Source organism: Synchiropus splendidus, chromosome 14, assembly GCF_027744825.2.
Source record: "Synchiropus splendidus isolate RoL2022-P1 chromosome 14, RoL_Sspl_1.0, whole genome shotgun sequence".
NCBI classification, from domain to species: domain Eukaryota; kingdom Metazoa; phylum Chordata; class Actinopteri; order Syngnathiformes; family Callionymidae; genus Synchiropus; species Synchiropus splendidus.
This window is the reverse complement of record NC_071347.1, coordinates 20,156,679-20,179,285: the sequence shown is the minus strand read 5'-3', so window position 1 is coordinate 20,179,285 and position 22,607 is coordinate 20,156,679. Positions and strand designations below refer to the sequence as shown.

The window sequence follows — 22,607 nt, the reverse complement described above, 5'->3', positions numbered from 1 at the left end:
ATCTTTGCAGTTTTTTAAAGTCTGCTCTGCTGCCTTTCATGTCTTAATTCTAAGTATTTATTATTCTCATTGTTTGTTTTATCCTGATTTTACAGTCTGTACTTAGTGACAGTCTTGTGTTGTTGTTTTTGAAGTACCACTCCAATTTGGCTCGGGACATCATGTGTTAAACTCATGGGCCGAAGGCCAAATAGTGCCCAGTGACTCATACAGTGAGGCCTACAAACACTGGCTCCAAATCAACAGATCATTACCTCGCTGCGTTTACAGACAGAGAACCAAGTGCTACTAGCTTTGTTTTTCAACAGGCTTCTCTCACCATCAGAGACTATAAATGTCAACAATTCAATTCGATGGAAGGGAACTTGGCGTGGATTTGTGCATCACGGTTATGCTTGTGCTATGATGCATGTTAAGGACGTGTCAGTTATTCTCTTTAATAACATTATTTAATACATTATTTTCGGCCCTTTGACGTCTGGCCTTGGGAATCCTCAGGTGGATGTGTCTCACTCAAGTATTGCAGATGATGCTTGCTTACACAACAATAGGCGGGCAGTTCATCTAAATAATCTAGGAAATAAACAAAGGTGAAGTACACTTAAAGATAACTAACAAACATCACAAGACAATGACAGTCCTTTAAACAGCCAAAGAGAGTTTGGTTTCGGTCCGTTGCCCGAGTCATTATCCCTTGTTGTAGGGAGTCCACTGGCGTCTAGGTCTTTGGGTGCCATGTCTCTACGCAGAAGGGCAAATGCGGCAGTGACACATTGGAGTCCTCCAGGATGTCTGGAGTCTTAGCAACCTTAGTCCAATAGTTTGCGCAGACTGTGTCACAGTGACTTGACATCCCCTGGTTGTTGGTGTCTACACCCCGGTTGTTGGTTTGTAACGGCGTCTTGGTGTTTCCAAGGTCCAGGAGCTGTTTGAGCTGCGCGTTGTTGTCCTCCAGGAGCTGAGTGTCTTGGATCAGATCCGAGTTCCTCCTCAGCTGAGCGTGGTAGTTCATCAGCTCCTCAGTCGCTACTCTGTACATCTGAAGTTGGTTTTCGGGGAAGATGTCCGTCACTCGCTTCCAAAAGACTCTGATACTTTCCAGATTCCAGTTCTGCACAGATACATCATGGTTTGGATTGGTGGGCTCCATGAAGGCTATTGATGGTCGTTCCCACTCGACGTCCAGATACTTGAACAGTTTTGAGTCAATGTCCAAATTTCGTTCCACCAAGTTCTTCATGTCATCTGTGAGCATGTTCCACATCTTCTCTAGAATCTTGGTGTCGGACGACGTCAGCGAGTCGAGTTTCTTCTCCAAGCGGTGCTCCTCCTGGTAGCTGCGGATCTGGGTCTGGATCAGACGTGGCTGCAGGACATCCTGCTCTCTTCTGGCCAGAATCACTTGGTGTCTGATGCAGTTGTACAGGTATGCCATGGCGTCACGCTTCTTCTTTTTCTTGTACATTTTCTCCAAGGTCATCTTCTCCTTCTCTTTTTTAGGGCCGTCCGACATCTGAGACATGAGTTCCTCACTCTCAATCATGGCTGCCAGCATCTGCTCAAAAAAGGATTCATCAATGCCTTCAAGAAGAAGGATCTCTCGGTCGAGCTCTTCTTCTCGGTTCTTCATGTCATTGAGCAGATCATCCATGTAAACCAGCGTTCTCGTCTTGGTCTTCTTCTTGTGCTGGGACTCTTGCAGTATGGCATCCTGATCTTTGCCTGAGTCTTCCTGGTCTGGGTCCTCCTGGTCTGGATCCTCTTGGTCTGACTCCTCCTGTTCAAACGCCTGCTGGTTGAAGTCCAACTGGGCCATGTCCAACTGGACTGCTTCCTCATTAATCAGGCTGTGTTCTGCAAACTTCCTGGGGTCCGGGTCTGGCTGGTCCTTCTCATACTCCCGGGAAAGATCCCTGTACATCTCCCGCAGGACCTTTCCCACAAGGGCTGGCTTGATCATGTCCAGTTCCTCCTGCTGAGAGCTCAGCTCCTTATAAATCAATTTGTTGGCATCGCGAAGCTCCCGGTCTCTGTGTCGCTTGAGCTCCACCTCGATCTGGAGCTTCTCCTCATGTATCTCAGAGGCCAGCTGACGGACATCATGCACTGTGTGACGATTCACCTCGGACTCGGACCGCTTCTCCAACAGCTCGTGCTTCTCCTGGATGGACCTGAGCCCTGTCTCGGTCAGATGACCCAGCTGATGTGTTTTCCTCTGGACCCTGCTGTCTGCGGCCGCCTGGATGTTGGCCACCAGTTCCCTCTGCTGGTTGATGTACCCAGCAATCTTCTGCTCTTTTCCGTCCACTTCCCCCATGTCGCCTTGAGAGTGTGTCTTCGTGCTCTGGTACAATTCTGCTGTTGTTCAAGTGACAGTGACCGACAACCTTTTGCCTTTTGTAGCCTTCTATCATCATTACAGTGATGTCACAAAGGAGGTCATGTGATGTCACTCACTCAAAGGGTAATCAACAACACCTTTATTTATGACACAAACATTTTATTAGGAACAAGTGAATCACAGATGATCACAGTTATGCCTCCTGATGGATCCACGCTCAACCTTTCTTATTACTTCACCGCACGGCTCTGTGTGGGTCTTTATCAGCCATGCATTCCTCACCCCTCACTCTTCTTCTCATCTTCCTCCATTTTTCTCTCCACTCCTCTCCTCCAGGTCTGCTTCATCTCTCCCCCACCTTGGGTCACCCGCTAACTTGGTCTGCCGAAATAATAGTTCACTTACGTCCAGCTCAGCTCTGGCTTCTGCAAAAAAGGTGGCTTGTCAGACATTGGTTAGGTACCTTGTATTTTGGGGTCTCGATAGACCATAGGGGGAGGATTTGAGATGATGGGGGAAGGGTGTTTCATGAAGAAGAAACGGTGGCGGCGCCAGGGTTAAAGGGGCGTGGTTACTGGTCCCCGACCATTTGCATGGCTTGTTTTTTTCTGCAGATGTAGCGACCTCCACCAGCGACCACAATTTGGGTTTAGGAGGCGGGGCCTTGTTTTGATGCAAAAGTCCCGTCGTGGTGATTGACAGCAACGAGTCTTCACACTTCTGTTTGGCAGAACCTTTGAGGGTTTGGTTTCCCACTGAGACCAGAAGAGGGAGAGCTGAAATGAAAGAAGAGTTTCTTCATTTACACACTCGCACATGCGAAGAACTGACAAACACAGACATACTTTTTGGGTGGGGAAGCTCCTCATCTTCATCAGTCCTCTCTGGGTCCACGTCGTCGTCATCCTCACTGCGGGGTGTCCTAGGGTTCCATGTCATCTTGTTTTCCTTCTTGAGTCTGCGGCGGGCGTTGGCGAACCACGTGGACACCTGTGTTAGAGTCATGCGGGTCACGATGGCCAGCATGATCTTCTCACCCTTGGTGGGGTACGGATTCTTGCAGTGCTCGTTGAGCCACGCCTTCAGAGTGGCCGTGGCATCGCGGGTGGCGTTTTTTCTGCAGGCGGCGTCGCCGTAGTGGTGCACACCCAGACCTGCAAAGTGGCGGTAATCGAGGGGCCGTCTGATTCCGGGTGATTGGTCCAAACTAGAACCCTGGTGAGGGAGTAAAAGTCCAGTTAGTGGTTGGATGAATATACCAGGCATCAAGAGAATCCAACAGAAACAAGCACATTTTTAACTGAAGAACCTTCTCAACATCATCGTGAGCTACACCACAGACAGCCAAGTCTGAGAAGGCTGCGCATCAAACATTCCACTGAGATCACAGCAATGGACAGATTGGTGATCCGGATCTCCCTTAATGAGCCTCTGCAGGTTGGTGCATTAACAACCCTCCCAATAATCCAATCCATGGATGTAACATACGTCCCTGTGCAACCCTGAAATGAACTCAGCTAGTGAAGCCCAAAAGACAAGAATGCAACCCTGAGCAAAAACCTTTGTAGCTCCATCAGGATTTAGGGCTAAATGAAGTTTACACCTTCGACAACACACTCATTTATTTATTGTGAATTACAGAAAAAATCTAAGTCAATTTCCCAGCAGACCATGGTGCTCCACGCACGGTAAAGAAGGGGAAAAGTTTAGAAGATGAATGCATGTATTATTTAGATTCACGATGATGTTGATGAATGAACAAAAGTTCTAAAAGAAGTGCATGGTTTTAATTAATATTCATGCAATGATACATCAACTTGCGAAAAAAAAAACAGTCAACATTGCACTATTGTTATTATCCAATATTGAGTTCTGATCCAGAGACGAACTCACCATGAAGACCCGCGGCACCAGTCGAGACGCCGGACAATACGGAGCGAATGCGGACCCGGAGGTCGGACGAGAAACTTCCTCCTCCACGGTTCCGGTCCGGATCACCACCCCGGAACCGAGCGAACCCGACTGCTGGAGGATGAATCCTGGAGCGAAAGCCATGCTTGACCGAACCGGACTGAACCCCGCGGAGCAACTTGCATCCCAGGACAGAAGAGGAGGAGAAAGAGGAGGAGGAGGAGGAGAGAAGGGAGGCAGGTAGGAGGTCTGACGGAGGAAGGGTGGGTTTTGTGAGTGTCCATGAGTTCTTCGCATTTTCAGATGACGCTCCTGCACACTCACGGAGTCCATGTGTTTTATGGGGGCACGCCTGGGGAGGTCAGTCGTTCTGTTTTTCCGCAAGTTTATAACAAATAAAACACTCGATGTATTAATGAAGAACAGAAAATACATTTTTAGACCAACAATAATCACAAAAAAATATTCATTAAATACGCGCATTTAATAAAGTCATTATCTATGCATAAAACCATTGTTAATATAAATAAACAGATGAATAAAATAAAATGAAACAACGGAAATGTGGCACAACATATTCAGGCTAAGAGGTTGAAATATGAGTATAATTTAGTTGTGAAAAAAATACTACAAACCAAATTAACACACGCAAAAAGGCTTAATATATGCAGTCGTGCACACTTGAACAGAAAACTGTTGCCAAATCTTTATGATTCATATTTATTATAAGGCATTTGCAAAGGTCATTATTGTGACAGGAGAATCACATTTACAATTTGAAGCGTTTAATTGTGCAAAAGTCCTTTAAAGTCCTTTAAAAACAAGAACACAGAACTTCCATAAATAAATATCTTGTTTAGTATTTTTACATTGGTGTACGCTTGTGTGTGATAGTGTGTACGTCTGTGAAGGCATGAGGATCGTCTGAGTGTGTTTGTTAAGCTTCTCTAATCGGATCAGTTGTTATAATTAGCGCAGCAGTGAAAGTGAAGCCACCACTCAAAAGTGAGTCGCAATAAAGACACCTTTGCTGAGAGTTTTTATCCTGAAGGTAAGAACACTGAAACTCGAGTGTCGTCGAGGCGTTAGTCAGCGTGGAAGCTTGAACTAGTCTAGTTTGCACTGAAGTCAGTTGAGTTGCTGTTGCAGCCTAAATTCAGGCATGGAAGCGAGTGGATATTTGAATGTTAGCACCTTGACATGGAAGCTAAACACACTCATGCTGGGTTTGCAGCTAAATATGTGAGACAGTGAGGTATTTATAGTCTTTATTTAGGAAACTAAATAAAGTTTTCTGATCGCTTGTTGAACACTGAATGGCACCGCGTCATGTTTTTGCTGGCAGTGATGGTGAAGACAGTCCAGTTAGTAGGGAAATTATTATTATTTGTGGTACGATTGGATTGGGTCAGTAGTAGTAATAGTAGTCATGGTATTTCTATTAATTTTATTCCAAATGTGTAAATACTGTGATTTGTCATAATTGAAATCAATATTTTCTTCCTTGAAAGTCGGTCATGTCTCACGGCTCCCATGAGCCTCCTTCTACACCGATCGACCAAACAGACTGCCCAACGTTGACCAAGCCAGTTGACCAAAACCAGCGGCCGCCTGGAGTTCAGAACCACAGTGGACTGATCCAGCTGGATGGATCATTTAAGCTCCCTGGTGATGACAATATACATTCCTCAGATGGAGAAGACAAACTCTTGGAACAGCCTCTAGAGAGCTTGGAGGACAGTGGTGAGTTGGACCATGAGAAGTGAAACTCATTCAAAAATGTGTTGAAGCAACTTCGGTTTGATATGAACGTGATAACACCTGCAAAAGATTGTGACTTACATATGAACAGAACATTACAAGGCTGAATATGTGAGTCTTGGATTCAAAATGTTTCTATGTAGATCCAAACATCTCAGTTGATCCCACTGTGGAGGAAGCCACCAGAGAACATGCGGATCTTGAGGGACAAGTCCAGGCAGATGTGGCTGGTGATCCAGCAGGGGTCCCCGCGCTGGTGATCACAAAGGCAGTGGAAGTAAGATGTTGTTTTTGTTTTCCAACAATCTTTAGTTTAATTTTATGGTTTTTCTCAGTTGTTAGTGTGAGTTACTGCTAATCTGCTCCTTCTTACTAAAACACATATTCAAGACATCACTTGCAAACACAATGGTGTCGGGTAATGAGCTCTCTTGGGACACCCTCTTTCATTTTCTTAAGATGTGACGCTCCGAAGGAGATTTATAGATCCAGACAGACGCATCGTCTTATCGGAGGCTCTGATCATCAAACAGGTATCTTAAGTTTGTGTGTCTTGTGTGTGTGTGTGTGTGTCCACCAGTCAGTGGGACCAGCACCATGTGTACCAGACTTGGATGGACCAGCTGAGTTTCAGACCACAAGACCAGTGGTCACTTCCGCTGACAGCAGCATGGTCTCCAGCTGTGAGGGAGGCGACGGCGGGTGGAGCGACAGCGTGTCTCTGGGGGGCGAGTCTGCCACCTGCAGGAGGGTGAGTGGCCTTGAGCCACCATCGTTCTTCTGCAGAGAAGAGTTTTTTGCAGTGGTCAGTAGCACTCATAAGTGGTCAAGATGATGTCATACAACATGAGTCTCTGGAAGTTCATTCCAGATTAGATCTTTTCTTCAAAATACTTTGTTCTTATTCGTGAAGATCAAACACTTTTTTGTTGTTTGGAGACCTTCACCTCGTCCTGTCGTCTTCTCTTTTAACTTGTAAACACAATAATTGGTTTCATCACTATCGCAGAGTCTTCAGGGACTATTCAAGAGCTCTTAAAAGCGTCTTCAGATCCTCTCTTGTTTGGGAGGCGGAGTTTAAATATTGTGATCATAACAGATGGATTCATGGAAAGTCTTAGGTTGTTTATTATTTGAGTGATAGTTATTGTGTTGAGAGCGAGACCTTTTTTTGTTGCCACATATCTGTCTGTTTTGTACATGAGTTCACATTGTTTTCTGTGTTAGCGTGTGCTAGCATTGTGACGTCTTTGTTTTTTCATTTCAGAGTGATGAAGATGACACAAGGAGCGTCACAGCTTCATCATTGACGGTCAGCGTCTCTTGTGTGTGCGTGTGTTGACCCGGGGTTTGAATGTGGCTTAAGATCCTCCAGAAAGCTTCCTTTGGGTCCTCACGCCTATATGCAAAGATGTGCTTGACTTTGATTTGAATACACAATAGAACTATAGAAATGCAAGTGTTTCTGTAACAGTGGATCAGACCTGGGCAAAGTGTGGCCCGGGGGCCATGTGCGGCCCAATGCCTGTATTTGTGAGGCCCTTTAGACATTAGATTAAAACTATGACTGAAATGTTATAATTTTTCCGTTTTTTTTTTTTCTTTTTGGATCTTTCTCTTTTAGTCAAGACCGCCACCACTTCAGCAGTAAATATATAAATATAGATTCTTTGTGTTTCTCAAAATACACTGAAGGAATATTGAAAATATGTTTTGAAATAGCCTTTTTATCTTGAACGTCTGGTCCATAGTTATGTTAATTTATATTCAAATTAAATGCATATAAAGTGAAATATTTCAATATGTTTCATACTGTTTCATAAATGTTTTATAATGTTTTATACTTCTTAATATCCTTATTTACATTTAATCTTTTTAGGTTAATTATGTCCTGTTACTTAAGTACATATTTTGGATATTGTGCCGTCATCGATGAGTTTTCTTTTGATGATGGCCCCACACAACAGTTACAGTTTCTAATATGGCCCTTTAGGAAATGTAATTGCCCACCTTTGTAGTAGATGGAAATAAATGTTGCGTATCATGACACAAAAGGATCTCATTGCTTCTCCTTTGGTCCCCCTCCCAGTCTCTGTTCCACAGAGTCCAGCTGGATCCTCTGGAGAAGGACTGGATGAGGAGCACTGCTCTGGGAAACATCAGTGTCCAGCGTTTGCTGCTGACTCAGGACCCGAGTCTGGTTATGAAGAAGGTATCACCTATTCTTTTAAGCTATCAGACTGCAACAAACAAAACAATGCAGCACGGGTTGTTCTGGAAAGCAAATGGCATGTTAGTGGTCAATAGAAAGGCCCTCATTGAAAAGTAAAGAGGTGCCAATCTCAGCAGCAATGGGCGATTGGTAGGGGACACCCTGGACATGTCGCCAGTTCATATAGACATTCACGCCTATGCAATATTCAGAGTGATCAGTTAACCTGAGTAGCATGTTTTTGAACTGTGGGAGGAAACCGGAAAACCTGGAGAAAACCCTCACGCACACATGGGGAGAACATGCAAATTCCATGCAGAAAGCAGGATCTGGGAGTTGATCCTGAAGCCTTCTTGCTGTGAGGTGAGAGTACTAGCCACTAGGTGTGGTGTGCGCTGTGTGGTTATTATTTATGATAACGTCAAGAGATGTATTCATTGTCAGAGAGGTTTTAAGAACAGTAACAGAATTCTATCTTTTGATGACAATAATAATAATAATAACAACAATAATAATAATGATTATTATTATTATTGTTGTTGTTGTTATTTATATATTTAAAAATGTATCACTCAACCAATCTAGATATGACATATGGCAAAACACGCAATTGAGTAACGAAGTAACAAAATAGAGAATGTTCCAATAACAAGTCCATTAGGTGGACAGCATCACATGATGTCTGTAAAATTGTGTTTTAATAGTGATCATAAAACATTCAACTGGAGTGAGGTGCGCTGAGGAAGCCTCGTCTCATCCTAGCCAGCTAGGCTTCTTATGAAGCCCCAGCGGGGAGAGGTCGTGGCTATAACCCTGTTACAACAACAGGAGCCAGCAGAGGCAGCAGCTTGAATAACTTGTCTCAGCATCCTTGCTGAAAAAATGTCTGGCAATAGACAGGTATAGGACTATTTTTCATCTTTTTGATGGCTGGCCAAACATTTTTCAGCAGGGATGCTTGCATAAGTTATTAGAGATGTGCCCAACACAGAGGAAGCCACAGGACAGACCCATGCAGGTGATGACATCTATGCAAACCAAAACACAAACGCAGGAGTGTTTTGGCCAGAGGGAAGTCTTGGTCTTGTTGTGTTCAATATCCTTGAGCTGCAAGAAAGCAGATGGCTTTCCGCTCGTAGATCGTACACAAATATACTGTAACTGCTAACTTCAGACTGTCTGGTGTTTGTTTCAACAGTGTAACGCTTTGTATTTTACCTTTTTCTTTGCTCCACTAACTTGCCAGGACTTCATCACGGTAAGTTGCCGCACCGAAGCACCACCATGGGAGCTTGAATCAGGATGGGAGGGGCTGCCCACTTTCTGTATCAGATCAAAGACAGGTTTGCACTTAAAGTAGTGGCGTACAACTGTGGACAAATCTCAGTATATAGAGTAAAAAACTTAAACACAAAAACATCTATTATGGCAACTCATCTGAAAAACAATGTGATCAAGGAAAAGCGTGCCTAAATAGAACTCAGGCTAAAACTAGCGTCTAATCTTTGCACTGCAAACAAGGCTTCTCCAACTTATTGTACTTCTATTCAAGTAACTTGAATCATCCGCTTGTGACCTAGATGAAGCCGGACGCTTTGGAAAAAGCCGGAAACACTTGGCAGGTCAAGCCCATTTATTTGACGGCATCTGTGTTGTGAGCATCCACGCGGCTTATTCGCTATTAGCCATGGGGAGCTACCTCAAGTCCACAGAAAGCTGGCACCCCGGCTCAACAATTTGCCTAAGGACATTAAAAAATCGGACAGGTAGTAAACAAGTTTGTAATCTTCTTATCTTCTTCTTGTAATGAATGAAATGGACGGAGCGCGGAGCACCTCGCCTGCAGGAAGCCAGAGATCCTGTTAGTTCGGATCAGAAACTGATTAGGAATAATCACATAAGCATCTTCTCCTCCCTAAAACAGTGTAATACGGATGCTAAACCTCTTGAGTGACCCGCAAGTCCTGACATAGATGTTTGCTCCGACTAAGCTGCATTAATACAGAACCACTGCACTGGGAAGCCTCTAACAGCATTAGGCGCTTGGGTTCAAGCATCTTGGTAATGACTGTAGCCTTTGGTGAGGAGTGAGCCACATCTGTTGGGAGGCCTTCACTGCTACTGTTAGCAATGCTAACTTGCTGTGTGTTGATGTTTGTGCAATTTCACGACAGAAATTCTGTCATAGTTTGATTGTTGTTTTTGCAATTTACCACCAAACAGTGTTGAGTATTCTTGCTCCATTACTATGAAGTCCAGATATGCTTCGCTACTTTCCATTTGTGCTATGCTACAAGCTAAGCTAAACAGCCCTTTGCTCCTGTTTACACCAATGACAGATTTTTTTTTTTTTTTTTACAGTGAAAAAAATAACAGCAAAACCCATCTGTTGCAACTCACTGTTGCCGTTTGTGGTGTTTATATATGAATAAAAATGTTTGTTCATGGCGAGTCCATATAGCCAAAAAAAGGTCATATAACAAAATATAAAACACCATAATGTTGTTCATGTTAATTTTTTATCCTAGAATTTTGGAGGTTTATCTGCTGTATATCCAATGTTGTGCTATTTTTTTAACCTTTTAGTTCATTCAATACATTCATTTGAGCACTTTGCATGCTGTATCTGAGAAGGTAAATTACATGTTCACTGGCACTGAATGTGCTTCACTGTTTGTTTTTGTGTGTTCAATATAAATCTTGTTGCAAATGGTATCTGTATAGTGACGTCACTGAAAAGCCGCCCATTTTTTTATTACATTTTTGTGCATATATTATGCCACAGACGTCAACGGTGAGTTGCGACAGATCGGTTCTGTCATTTTTTAACTGATAATAAATAAAATGAATGTATCATAGAGGTATGTCATCAGTCATCGGTGGAAATTACCAACTTGCAGTACTTCCTGCTGTGTTTCATTAAATCATGTCCAGGTTGGCATTACAGCATGCAAAACTCAGGTTCTATCCCGTCCCATCTTCCACAAATATGCAGATGTGTTTAAATATTTACAAATCCCTGACTGTGCGCTATAAATGTACCACCTTAAAAGTGCCATTTTACTTTGCTTCATTGAGGTTTTTCTTCTCTTTTCTTTCTCTGGTGACCAATTCAATCTCCCTGCACCTGAAGGGGGTGAGTTTTCATTGCCTGTCATCCTTTTTTATTTATTTATTTTATCCACCGGGAAAAGGTTAATTCACAGTGGCAAACTGATTTTTTTGTGACTGGGATGGCCATGGAATTAGCAGTGAGGGGCAGTAGAGTTGGGGAAGCCAGACTTGGACGGCTTGGGCACGGTCAGAGGAGAGACAGGGAGCATGTTGGACAAATGTTAGAATGTTAGAAATGGAAGTCCCAGGCAAAAGAATGAGAGGAAGACCATCCATTTACATTTACAGATGTGACAAAGTGGGATATGAAGTTTCTGCATGGATAGTTAACACCAATAGTCTCTGCTGCATAGTATCCATACTAATGTTAGTTTCTATTTTGCTTCTCTTGTCTTTGTCTGCTCCTCCTGGACTCTTTTAGTATGTAAGTATATGTGAGTTTATTGTGCTTGCATCACGTGTAGCAATAAAACAGGATAATAAATAAATAGCCATAGTAAGGCAGGCTGGAGTCTATCCCAGCTACCTAGGGCAAGTGTTAGCTGGCATTATTATATATTTTTGGAAGCCGTACCAGGTTCTCTCTAAACACAGTTGCTTTGGTTAACACGCAATTGTCAAGTTCGCGAGCACAGAGAATGTCGTGGCTAATTACTGATTTAAATAATCTAAGAAAATAAAGGTTATTGTACTTATTATTAGACATATATATTATTATAGATAATAATGTTATAATAAAATATGATTATTATTATGCATTGTTCCATTACCTTAATGACATTTTATTTTATTTTATTTTATTTTAAACACAAACCATTGAGGCTTCAAGTGAAGTCTGGCTTGAAATGAATTCCTTTTAAACAGAAGCCCTCCCCAGCCTCCCTGTGTTTGTGTGTTTCAGACAGCCCTTCACTGGGCAGCAAAACATGGTCGCCAGGATCTAGTCGACATGATGCTTCAGTCCGGAGCTGATGTCAACATCCGATCCGTGAGTTTCCTCTCGTCTTGCTTTGTGTGTGTGAGACACAATTATTTGTTGCTCCGCTAACATCAATCCTTCGTCCTTCATTGTGAACTGCCATGATGGAAACAGCACGTAAGTTTTACAATGTGACCTTGATTGGTGGCAACACTTGTGAAATCACTTCTGTCTTTCTCTTCTGCTGCAATTCCCATCATGCACTTCCACTCAGGGGGTAAGTATTTAACAGGGTTTTGATTTCTCCAAGTGCAAAAAACTGTTCAGGTGGTCTTCAGCCCGACAGCTTTGAGGGACTTTCTCGGGCCTCTCGTTACTCACGATGCTCCGCAGTGTTTCGCAGATGCTTGTCAAGACGTTCAAGAGCAGCTGAGATGATGATTTCATCTTCAGTCGTTTATTTCTAACGCTAACGAGTGTGTCTAGTGTGACAGAACACCGCAGCAGCCGGCGCCTGATCAAACATCGGCGCCTCTCGTCTGAACTCGTGGCTCTGACAAGAGTTAACGTGTTGTCCTGTCAACTACAAGCATGTTGCCTTAACAAGCCGCGACGGCAAACGCGTCCCCAGTCCTCAACTGTCACGTTCCACGTCTTGAGCTTTTGCCGACATCGTTTATTCCCAGACGAGGCTGACAGGGCGGCGGTGTGATTGGCAACCGTTGTGACTTCCTTCCTAGCTTCACAGCGACCAGTGTAAACGCTGAGCAAAGAGTTTTCGCTTGAAGAAAATACAAAGAAAGAGTCAGTCTTTAACAGCTTTACGTTTCAAGTGCCATTCAGGAGATGTTAATATCACTACATTAAAAACTTCATTTGACTTCACTTTGTTAACGTATGCTACTTTAAGTTCTGCATGAACTGTTTTCAGGCTTTGTGATGGCGTTTACCATGCTAGCTAGCTAGAGCTAGAGGTAACTACAGAATACCCAAAATCTTCACTGTAAAGCTTTAGGAGTTGTTCACAAAATCCAAAAGATGAAGGTGCTCACATGGTCACAGATTGTATTAAGGTTTTGTGGATGAGAGCACTGGTTAGCATGCTCTCAGCCTTCCAACTGGAAGACTAGACTGAGAAAAATTATCAAATGAGAAAGTTATGTTTCAGTTGCATCATAATAAGACAAAAATGTCAGAAACACACTGACGTGATCACTTTTAGAGTTTTGCCGTGACTCTGGGAGGGCCACATAAATACAGTCAAGTGCCGCATTTGGCCCCTGGGACGGACTTTGCGCAGGTCTGTTCTGGAACAACATGACAGAAAATAAGGACCATTGCAAATTAGCTTGTAAAACACTAGTGTCAGTTTTTGGCCTAAAAGACTTCAACCATATATGCTTTATGTGCAAAAAGAGTTGAGTATGTTAAGTGCTGCATAAAAATAGTGATAAAAATACAGCAGTACAGCATTTTAATTTTGATGTTCCGTGAGTAGTTTCTGGGCTGACCGAGTCTAGTGTGTGCTTGTTGTTTTGTTACGGAGCTCCTCACGAGGGTGGAGACTGACGGACGGAAAAGGTGGGGACTTTTTGTGTGTGACCGGAGCGGCTCATTAATACAGCCAATTAAAACAGTAGCTGCTGATATGTTCCACAGAGTCGGGATGTAGAGTGAAGAGTGGCAGTCAGCCGTGTCTGTTTACATCCATCCCGTGTAGTGTTCGGGTGACGGCATGCTGGACTAGTGAGTTACGATTCAATTCTGAATCGTTCACGTCCGAACCCTAAGTCACGTAATTTCAATGAAACGTTTTCCACGTTCACATGACGGTGTGCGCTGAGGTAACATACAATAGGAGCTTACTGATCACAGTCATTCAGTGGACTGAACAGCGATAATGGCTGACAGTTGCGCTCATGAAATCTTTGTGTTGGAACAAAAAAAACGTTGTTAAGTATATAACTGAGCATCTTTTGTCTGTAGGGCTACACACCGCTACACCTAGCTGCCATCCACGGTCACCAACACATCGTGCACTCGCTGATCAACACCTACAGTAAGATGTAACCTCTCCTCAAATCTTCTCTTGCTGCTGCCTCACCACATGTGTCTGATTGTGTCACCAGACGCTAAAGTCAGCCTCCGAGATTACCATGGCAAGATGGCGGCGCAGTACTGGAAGGGCGCTGCCAACGTCTTTGGCGATCATCTGCCTTCTGGTCAGTGGACTTACTTTAATTATTATATAATCTTTCATAATATCCTTGGGTATCCTTGTTTTTCAGAGACACTTGGAAGACGACGAGAGCCACAGCGCCATGTTTTCCCACCACTGCTCTCACGCTCACGCAGTTACGGACATCTAAATATGAACTTCAGGCCCCCACCTGAGTCACATAGCCTGGAGCTCTATCTTTAAAACATTGCCACATGTCAATCATCATCCATTTCAGCTGTCAATCATTTTCTGATGTAAAAAATGAAGATACATTTAAAATCTATGGGTTGTCTTTGTTTGCTCCATTTATTCCATCACACTGTTGTGTGTGGTTGTGTGTATATACTGACATTAATATAAAGCTATGGAGGAAATTGAACAAATGAGTCTGAGTTTGTCAGATACTCTGTCGCAAAGCTAAACAAAGTAACATATACTTAAACATGGCTGGTCTCTCAGGACGTCATCCTCACTTAGGTGTCTCGATGACGACTGGAAACTCTGGCAGGATGTAAACACCACTTGTCTCTGAGCAGCGACCTTCTTTCGAGTTTGATTCCACGGAGATGTTTCCACTTTCATTAGCGTCCCATTTCGTTTCTTTTTTTCCCTCCACATGGATCCTCTGGAGGCTAAATCAAACATTTCTCCACGAGCACATTATTCCTGGCTTTTAAAAACAATTCACGTTGAGGTGATGTCATCAAAAGCCTCGAAATTTAGGAAACTCATTTTACGCTACGGCCCCCAAGTCTAGGTCAGTTGCTATTCTATTTATCTGTGATTGAATACGAGAATAAAATATATTTACTTCTCAATTTACCAATGATAGTCCGCTATCCGCATAAAAAAACTACATTTCCCGGGATGCCACTGTTATGCGCATGCTCACTGTAATCTTAACGACGGAGTATGTTTTCTGTAGCAACGAGGACTCCAATCCAAAAGTACCCTTAAACGGTACGGTATTGTTTAAAATATATACTTTATGCTATCAGTTATGCGTTGGGAGTGTACTGTTACAGACGCGCCATTGCTGCCATCTGTTTTCACAGCAGATAAGTTAGCATGCTAGCTCCACTTACAGGCTAGCTACGATGCTAAGGTTGTGACGAAAAACGTCGCCTGTCTTCCAGCTTTCAAGCTGTCATTCTTTGGATCCTGTATTCCACTTTAAATATGAAATACACCATACGAATGTTAATATATATTGTAGCTGTTTGCCCCATTCTTAGCTCAGTGTCACATGAATGAAAGTATGAAGTTTTATATGGTCAAGACGAGAATCTGTTAGTCGAAACAATATTCCTTTCACATAAAAAAAAGTTTATTTTAAGTTTAATTTATCACTATTTATGTTGGAGACGTTTTCTTGGCTTACAGCTGCGAAACAACCTTTAGATATGTGACTACCTTAGCAACATGTAGTGTTGGCATGATATGACTGTCTTAACTCAATTTTGCTTCAGAAGCAACAAGGATAGGAAGTGGTACCTGCTATGTCTGCAGAAGAAAGTATGAAAATTATCACATAACAAGTCAAGTGTAGTGATGATTATCTAGATATTTTGTTATTCAGTGATTTGCAGGCTCTGGGAACTGAGCTGTGGTAGTTATTTTTATATTGTTTTAGCCACCGGTCATTCAGAATGAGTGACTTTCATGTTTCTTACGAAAGTCTGTTTCCCTCAGAAAAGAATGTCGATGTCACATGATGAGACTGCAGCAGATGAACCTGTCAGAGACTTCCCAATGGCCCGTTTGGTGCCGTCCAACCGACTACCTGTCCCGCTAGCTTCAGGTGACATGTCTCGTGCTACCCAATCTGTTGGGAGTGGTAGCTCCCACATTACCACTTCCTGACACTGTGTTAGAGACACCAATCTGAAATTCTTCCTTCATTTTAGTGTAAGTGCTCAAAAAAAGATGAGTGGGGATTTGACAACAGTGCTCTTTTGTTCTTCAGATTTCCTGAATATTCAGAACACTCGAGCTAAACAAGATGCCTCCCGGATGACGAGGGACGATTTGGAGGATCGATACCTGCGTCTGGTTGACGAGACGCTGTTGTTGAAACAACAAGTAAACCAACGAGATGACAAGATCAAGAAGTGAGAGAAACAATCTCTCAAGTGAATACAGCGATGCTAACCTATTTACTGCCTTGTTCAGGTTGGGGACGAAGCTGATGAGATTGGTAAAGGACCGTGGTCGCATGGAGCAGTTAGCAGTGGGTGTTGGCGCTGCTGCTGGAGGGAAAAAAGACATGGCGATGGGGGAGATGGTCGAGGAGGCACAGGAGAAGGTTAGAGATTTGCAGATGGAGAATGAGCGGCTAAAACAGCGCCTCCAAGTGGCCCAGCAACAGCTGCTAAGCTCCCCAAGCAAGAGGCAGACGCCGTATGAACACGTTTCCTCACGCGTCAACTCCGGCATGAAGAAGTTGCGGGATGATACCTCATCTCCATGGCAGTCCCGCCCCAGAAGTATGTCAGCTGCTTTTCGTATATATTTTGAGTATGACATCGCTATTTAATATCCATTCAGGTGCCCGGAGTCTGGACGGGGCTCGCCGAGCTACCCCTGGTCTGCTGCCCCGATACGGTCACAGTTTGCTTGAGGAAGCCCGAGCTGAGATCCGCAACCTGTGAGTACCTCAATTTAAAATTAAGTTACCAAACGTCATCTAAGGCAGGGGTTCTTAACCTTTTTTATTTCGGGGCCGTGAACTGGAACAAATGGGCCCGGGGCCCACTGATTCATTACTCTTGATTTCATTCACAGTTTTTACTTTCTTTATCATTTTTTCTTTTCAAGAAGTTCTCCATAGTTGGTAACTGTCACAGATTTGCAGCGGTCAAGTCAATTCAGTGACTCACTACTGCCACCATACGTGGCTGATGTATTAAAACCGAGCGTCTCGCCCGATCGCATAAAACAAGAAAACCGCCCTCTAAGGGGCGCTCACTGCCCAACCATGGGCCCTGGCCCTACGGTTAAGAATCACTGACCTAAGTTACACATGGAGCTGACCCATGTCCAGATGTGCTACCTAGACTGTTGAAGTGTGATGATTGGTTTCCTCTTTACAGTGAAAACGTGATAGAGTCCCAGACAGGCCAAATAGAGGAGATGGAGAACAACACGTTGCTCCTGCAGCAGCAAATGAAGAAAAAGGAGGAAGAGTTTCAGGAGAATCTTCTGCAGGCACGTCAGCAACAGACGTCCAAGCTCAGGTACTTGTTCTCCATCATGTACACAGAGCCCAGGGATCATGAGTCATGGACCTTGCAACTGCAATGTTTAAAAATTATAATTTGAAGTTGGGTAAAGAAAATAAAGGCATGCATGTTGCAAATAGCATGTACATGAATGGACAAAATAAAACATCATTTTCCTTCCAAGAGCATCAGCAGTATGTGTGTCCACCTCAGATCCCATGTCAACACCAACATGTCAGTGATCAAACTACAGCAGCAGTTAGCAGAGAGGTCCAATACCGTCACAGAGCTGGAAACCCGCTTCATCCATCTGCAGGAGGTGAGACATTTTTCACTCCATTTGTTATGTAAAGGCCTCTCATTATATCACTGTCGTCTCTTCATATCATATGACTTAGAAAAGTAATATGTATTCTAGTCTAGTAATCCTTGACAAAGTTGGGTAACTCATCCACACAAAGGAGAAACAAGGTGCTGTCATGCTTCTTCTAGAGTCAGAGTTCACTTAAGGTGAGTCACGAGGCCGCGATGAAGAAGGTGGATGAACTTTCCAGTCGTTTGAAAGATGAACGGATGAAGAATCTGGATCTGCAAAAGAATCTGGAGCGATCCGACATCACCAAAAGCCATGTGGAGCAGGTGATCTCACCGATCATGTATCTGTGCACACTGATCAGTAATCGTTTCTTTTTTTAATATCAAGCTGAAAGAACGAATCAAAGAGCTGGAACAGGAGAATAACCTGCTCAAGGAGAACAACGAGACGCTGATGAACAGGTATTTGCTCTCACTGTACACAGAAATTTGTTTCGACTCCAGTGTCGGATGGTCCGTCCTGCTAACGCTCATGTCCTTGTCAGTGTGTTTGATGTCTCTCAGCAGCAGAAGTGGCATGCTCAAGAGCAGCAGCTGAAGATCCAAATTTGTCAATTAGAGACGGCACTTAAGAATGACCTGCTTGATAAGAACCACATCTTGGACCGCGTGAAGTCTGAGACTGGTAACTGTGCCTCAAGCATGCATCATTTTTTTTGTCCTGTGGGCAGAGCCTACTGTCCACTTACATGTAAATAAGGGCCGGACTTCATCTATACCAATTTCAGACAAAAATGAAAAGTTGATGGAGGAGAACCAGAGACTTCATATTCAAAGTTTGAAACTAACACAGCAAGTTGAGGAGCTCAGAGAGCAGCTGAAGATCTTCACTGTGAGTTCACACGCTCATAAACACATGTAAACAGACTCTGGGCTGATGATGGCAACTCTTACAGGACGTCAACCAGGACCCGACTGCGCTCACCGAAGCCCTGCTGCACGTCCAGGTAGTTATTCGTGCACACACATCATGGACCTCCCGTTGTGTGACGGCCTTGTGTTCCTCCAGAGACATCGTTCGCAGCAGGGGACGCTGCAGTTCCTGAAGGATTCAGAGCAAGGTGACAGAAGCAGCTTGGAGGAGACGGTGAGAGAGTTGCGAGCAGCTCACAGCGACACTATCCAGGAGCTTGAGAAGACTCGGAGCCTTCTGAGGGTGGAAAACCAGATAACCCAGGACTACAAGGTGAGCCCACAGTATCCCCGCCCACATCCAATTCCTTCCTCTCCAGTGGAAACGGCACGAAATGAAACCGGTTGTTCTGTCATAGGCGGAGCTACAGGCCGTCTTGCAGAAGATGGAGAGTGACAAACTGGAGTTCAAGAAGAAGCTGGAACACCAGGGTCAACTGTTGGACTCCAGGGAGGCTAGAATCAAGAAACTGGAAGGTCAGCAAGGAAAGATCCTGATCTCCCAACTGTTCCTAATTCATGTTGTTTATGGTGATTTCCCACCAGGTCAACTGAGAGACGTGGCCTACAGTACACGAGCACTGGCCCTCAAACCGGACCAGGACCTGGAGGAATCTGTGATTTTGGAACGTGGGGAGGATCTTCTGGAGCTGCAGATTGTGAGCGCCACTTTGAACGCAGATGCTCTGAAAGCCCTGGGTGACGATGAGCCCTCCACCTTCTGCACATACTCTTTCTACCTGTTCGAGCTTCATTCCACCCCAGTGGCCACAGGCCCCGCCCCACAGTACGGCTTCACTTCCCGATACGTGGTGGATGCGGACCAGCGCTTCTTGGATTACCTTCAGGGCCTGGCTGTCAATGTGGAGATGCACCAGGCCCTAGGGCTGAGCTGGAGGACCTTCGCAACCGCAACCCTGCCCATGCATCAACTTCTCAGCCAGGAGGGGCAAGTCCACGGCAGGGTCCCTCTCATCGGTGGGTGAGGCTTTACTGTCGATTTCTCACTCCCTGCTTGATAACGTATTTCTCAACAGCTGTTAGGGAGGAACTTCAGACCTATGGTTCCCTGGACTACTGGTTCAGACTGAGGGTTCCAATTATGGAGGCTTTCCGCCAGTATCAACAGAGGGTGGCAGCGGAGAGCTACATAAGTACCGGAGACTCCGAGAGACAGGTGAACATCAATTCTCATGTCTTTTAAAAATCCTCATGGTTGGTCTTTTCTAATCTCTGTGTTCTCCAGGGTGGAAAGTGGAACCATCTCCTGGTTTCTGTGGAATCCTGCACCGGTCTTCAGTCCAGAACCTTGCTCCCACCGAGTCCCTATGTGGTCTACAAATTCTTCCAGTTCCCTGATCAGCCTACTGCCACCGTCCACGATTGCTCTCACCCCCACTTCCACGACCAGCAGACGTACCCCGTCCTCATGGACTCAAACCTGGAGGCCTACCTTAAGTCTGACTTCATGTGTTTTTACGTCTTTGACTACAAGGAGGAGCAGACGGACCGCTACCTGGGGAAGGCCCAGGTGTCTCTGCTGCCGCTGCTCCAGAACCAATCGATCTCAGGTGAGAAAAGGATCATCTGCAGAAGTCGCGAACTCTGGAGCTCCTCTCTTCTGGTTCTACAGGTGTGCATGAGCTCAGCGACCCAAACGGACTGCCAACTGGACATCTAGAGCTGTCAATCAGCTGGAAGTTTCTGTATGTTTCCTCAACAAGTGTCAGACTGACCAGATCTCTGCCAGTGGTGACACAGAGGGAGGAAGCAGCTGTGAAGGAGGAGCCAACTGCCAGTGGGCACCCAACTTTGAACCCAGAACAAGAGCCAATGTCTGGGACATCAGCAAGGGAGACACAAGCCCTGAGGGAGGAGCCACAATACCTACAGGTTGTATTAAGACCCACGACTGCATCTTACTGCTGATCCTGACCCGTGGGTTTCCACAGGCGGCTGCAAAGCTGCGTGCGGATGATGCAACATTCAGCAGAAAAGTCACTTTTGTGGAGTCAACTGAGAAGAAGGTTCAGTTCGAGGTCATCCGGGGTGCAGAGGAAGACCACGAGGAGTTGGAGTCAAGGGTCTCTGAGGGTCAGCTGCTGTCCCCATCCTGCTCAGAAGAGTCAGATTTCTCCGTGGACACGGACGTGACTGAAAGTGAGTAGGATTCACGCTGAACTTTCTGTGGCGCTTTAAACTGACCTCTTCTTTATTTGTGATCAGAAGTGGCTAAATGTGCCGCCAGCGACCCGATTCTGACGGACAGTGACGACTGCATCATACACAGGACACATGAGCGGCGTAAGGTGGGCGGAGTCACGTCGACATTTGGAACTTGCTGCTTTTGCCTGACCATTTTTTCTGGCGCAGGGGTCAGATCAGGTCTGTGTAGAGGTGGTGTCTCTGAGTTTGAGGCCTGACTCAACAGTGGCTCTGGACGACAGTGTGGTGCGACTCTTCGTAGAGTACTCGTTCTTGGACTTGCGTGCTCAGGAGACCCCTCTGTCCCTGCCAAAACCTCAACCTGGACGATGTGCCAGCTACAACTATAGCAGAGGTCAGAACTACATCAGTCCGTCTCTTGGAGAAACCGCCTAAGACACTTGTGTTCTTTCAACTGTTTGTGTCTCTCAGTAATTGCTGTGGACCAGGCGAACCACCAGAATCGGCGTAAGTTGCTGCGCGACATCCTTCAGGGGCAGAACCCACAGATGGAGAGGTGTGTGTGTGTGAGGAGATGCGTTTGCCTCGGTGTGTCGTGTCCACAGCTGCTCTTTTGTTTTCAGCATCCACTTCACCGTGGTCAGTGAGCCTCCCGAGGAGGAGGAGCAAGTGCGGGATTGCGAAGAAGTGGGCACAGCTCACCTGAGGATAGCCGACGTGATTGACAGACAAGAGGACCTGATTGAGACCAACCTCAATGGTGATGAGTTGGTGTGTCTGTCAGTGTGTGTCAACTCGGTCTAATGAGCTGTGTGTGTTTCAGTGGTGGCCATGGCCAACCCTCGGGAGCAAATCGGGACCCTCACCGTCTCCTTTAGAGCTCTGGAGGCTCTACAGGATATCCTGAAGGCACCAGTCAAAGACGCACTGATAGACTCGCCTTGATGTCCCACTCCCACTAACCAAGTCGTGTGACACTGTGGACTATCATGTTGTAGAAAAAAACACAAGGAAACTGGTCATTTCTGCCTCTGTTTCTCAGTAAAATACTGTCCTGGCTTGATGTTAGAGTGAGTGGTGGATGATAGTGGCTGTAGATGACGATCTGGAATATTATCTGTTGTGTATATGACAATGCAGAACTGTTTCTTGCACATTTTTTTTACTCAAACATGTGTTTTTAAATTGCCATTGTATATATTCTTGTTTTTCTGAAGACCATTACATGCACTCGTAAAGGCCATGATCTTCCTGCTCACTCGCAAAACTCGGTATGTAGTGCCATGGTGACGCCGTTCAGAATTACAAGCGCTTCAATCCCCAGCAACACTGAGTACAGAGCGCCCTCTGATGGAAATTACTCTTCTCTCTTTGTGGTGAGTGAGAGAATCTGTTAGTGGGCGGGTCTCAAAATTCTAATGACCGCTGCTTGGTTGGGAGATGTCACCCGCAGC

General features: G+C 44.9%; 4 protein-coding genes across 6 annotated transcripts; 2 read left to right on the top strand and 2 right to left on the bottom strand.

Annotated features, from left to right (window-relative positions):
* Positions 1 to 37: 37 nt before the first annotated feature.
* On the bottom strand, positions 38 to 2,353 carry LOC128770321 (uncharacterized). Its single transcript, XM_053884604.1, has one exon. The coding sequence runs from the start codon at positions 2,315 to 2,317 to the stop codon at positions 719 to 721; it is 1,599 nt and encodes a 532-aa protein (XP_053740579.1). The 5' UTR covers positions 2,318 to 2,353; the 3' UTR covers positions 38 to 718.
* A 143-nt stretch (positions 2,354 to 2,496) lies between these two features.
* LOC128770323 (iroquois-class homeodomain protein irx-5-like) lies at positions 2,497 to 4,538 on the bottom strand. Its single transcript, XM_053884607.1, has 4 exons — positions 4,235 to 4,538; positions 3,187 to 3,556; positions 2,805 to 3,117; positions 2,497 to 2,722 (listed from the first exon to the last, which is right to left on the bottom strand). The coding sequence occupies exons 1-4, from the start codon at positions 4,394 to 4,396 to the stop codon at positions 2,713 to 2,715; spliced, it is 855 nt and encodes a 284-aa protein (XP_053740582.1). The 5' UTR covers positions 4,397 to 4,538; the 3' UTR covers positions 2,497 to 2,712.
* A 572-nt stretch (positions 4,539 to 5,110) lies between these two features.
* LOC128770322 (cortactin-binding protein 2) lies at positions 5,111 to 14,836 on the top strand. 3 transcript variants are annotated; one of them, XM_053884605.1, is made up of 10 exons: positions 5,115 to 5,303; positions 5,764 to 5,995; positions 6,157 to 6,290; positions 6,594 to 6,818; positions 7,281 to 7,325; positions 8,103 to 8,225; positions 12,241 to 12,327; positions 14,245 to 14,317; positions 14,388 to 14,480; positions 14,547 to 14,836. In XM_053884605.1, the coding sequence occupies exons 2-10, from the start codon at positions 5,770 to 5,772 to the stop codon at positions 14,678 to 14,680; spliced, it is 1,140 nt and encodes a 379-aa protein (XP_053740580.1). In that variant the 5' UTR covers positions 5,115 to 5,303; positions 5,764 to 5,769; the 3' UTR covers positions 14,681 to 14,836. The 3 variants fall into 3 exon arrangements, 2 of the variants coding, with proteins under 2 accessions (XP_053740580.1, XP_053740581.1); XM_053884606.1 differs by having other exon boundaries at positions 5,116 to 5,303; positions 6,594 to 6,764; XR_008416498.1 differs by lacking the exon at positions 14,547 to 14,836 and having other exon boundaries at positions 5,111 to 5,303; positions 12,241 to 12,535; positions 14,388 to 14,439.
* Positions 14,837 to 14,892: 56 nt separating this feature from the next.
* Positions 14,893 to 22,122, top strand: rpgrip1l (RPGRIP1 like). Its single transcript, XM_053884598.1, has 24 exons — positions 14,893 to 15,439; positions 16,172 to 16,280; positions 16,446 to 16,590; positions 16,652 to 16,965; positions 17,027 to 17,126; positions 17,572 to 17,715; positions 17,914 to 18,019; positions 18,193 to 18,339; positions 18,404 to 18,477; positions 18,561 to 18,700; positions 18,804 to 18,907; positions 18,972 to 19,022; positions 19,085 to 19,261; positions 19,347 to 19,464; positions 19,534 to 19,965; positions 20,025 to 20,164; positions 20,234 to 20,558; positions 20,621 to 20,880; positions 20,940 to 21,147; positions 21,214 to 21,296; positions 21,361 to 21,547; positions 21,625 to 21,709; positions 21,777 to 21,913; positions 21,977 to 22,122. The coding sequence occupies exons 2-24, from the start codon at positions 16,178 to 16,180 to the stop codon at positions 22,096 to 22,098; spliced, it is 3,702 nt and encodes a 1,233-aa protein (XP_053740573.1). The 5' UTR covers positions 14,893 to 15,439; positions 16,172 to 16,177; the 3' UTR covers positions 22,099 to 22,122.
* The last annotated feature ends 485 nt before the right edge of the window (positions 22,123 to 22,607 follow it).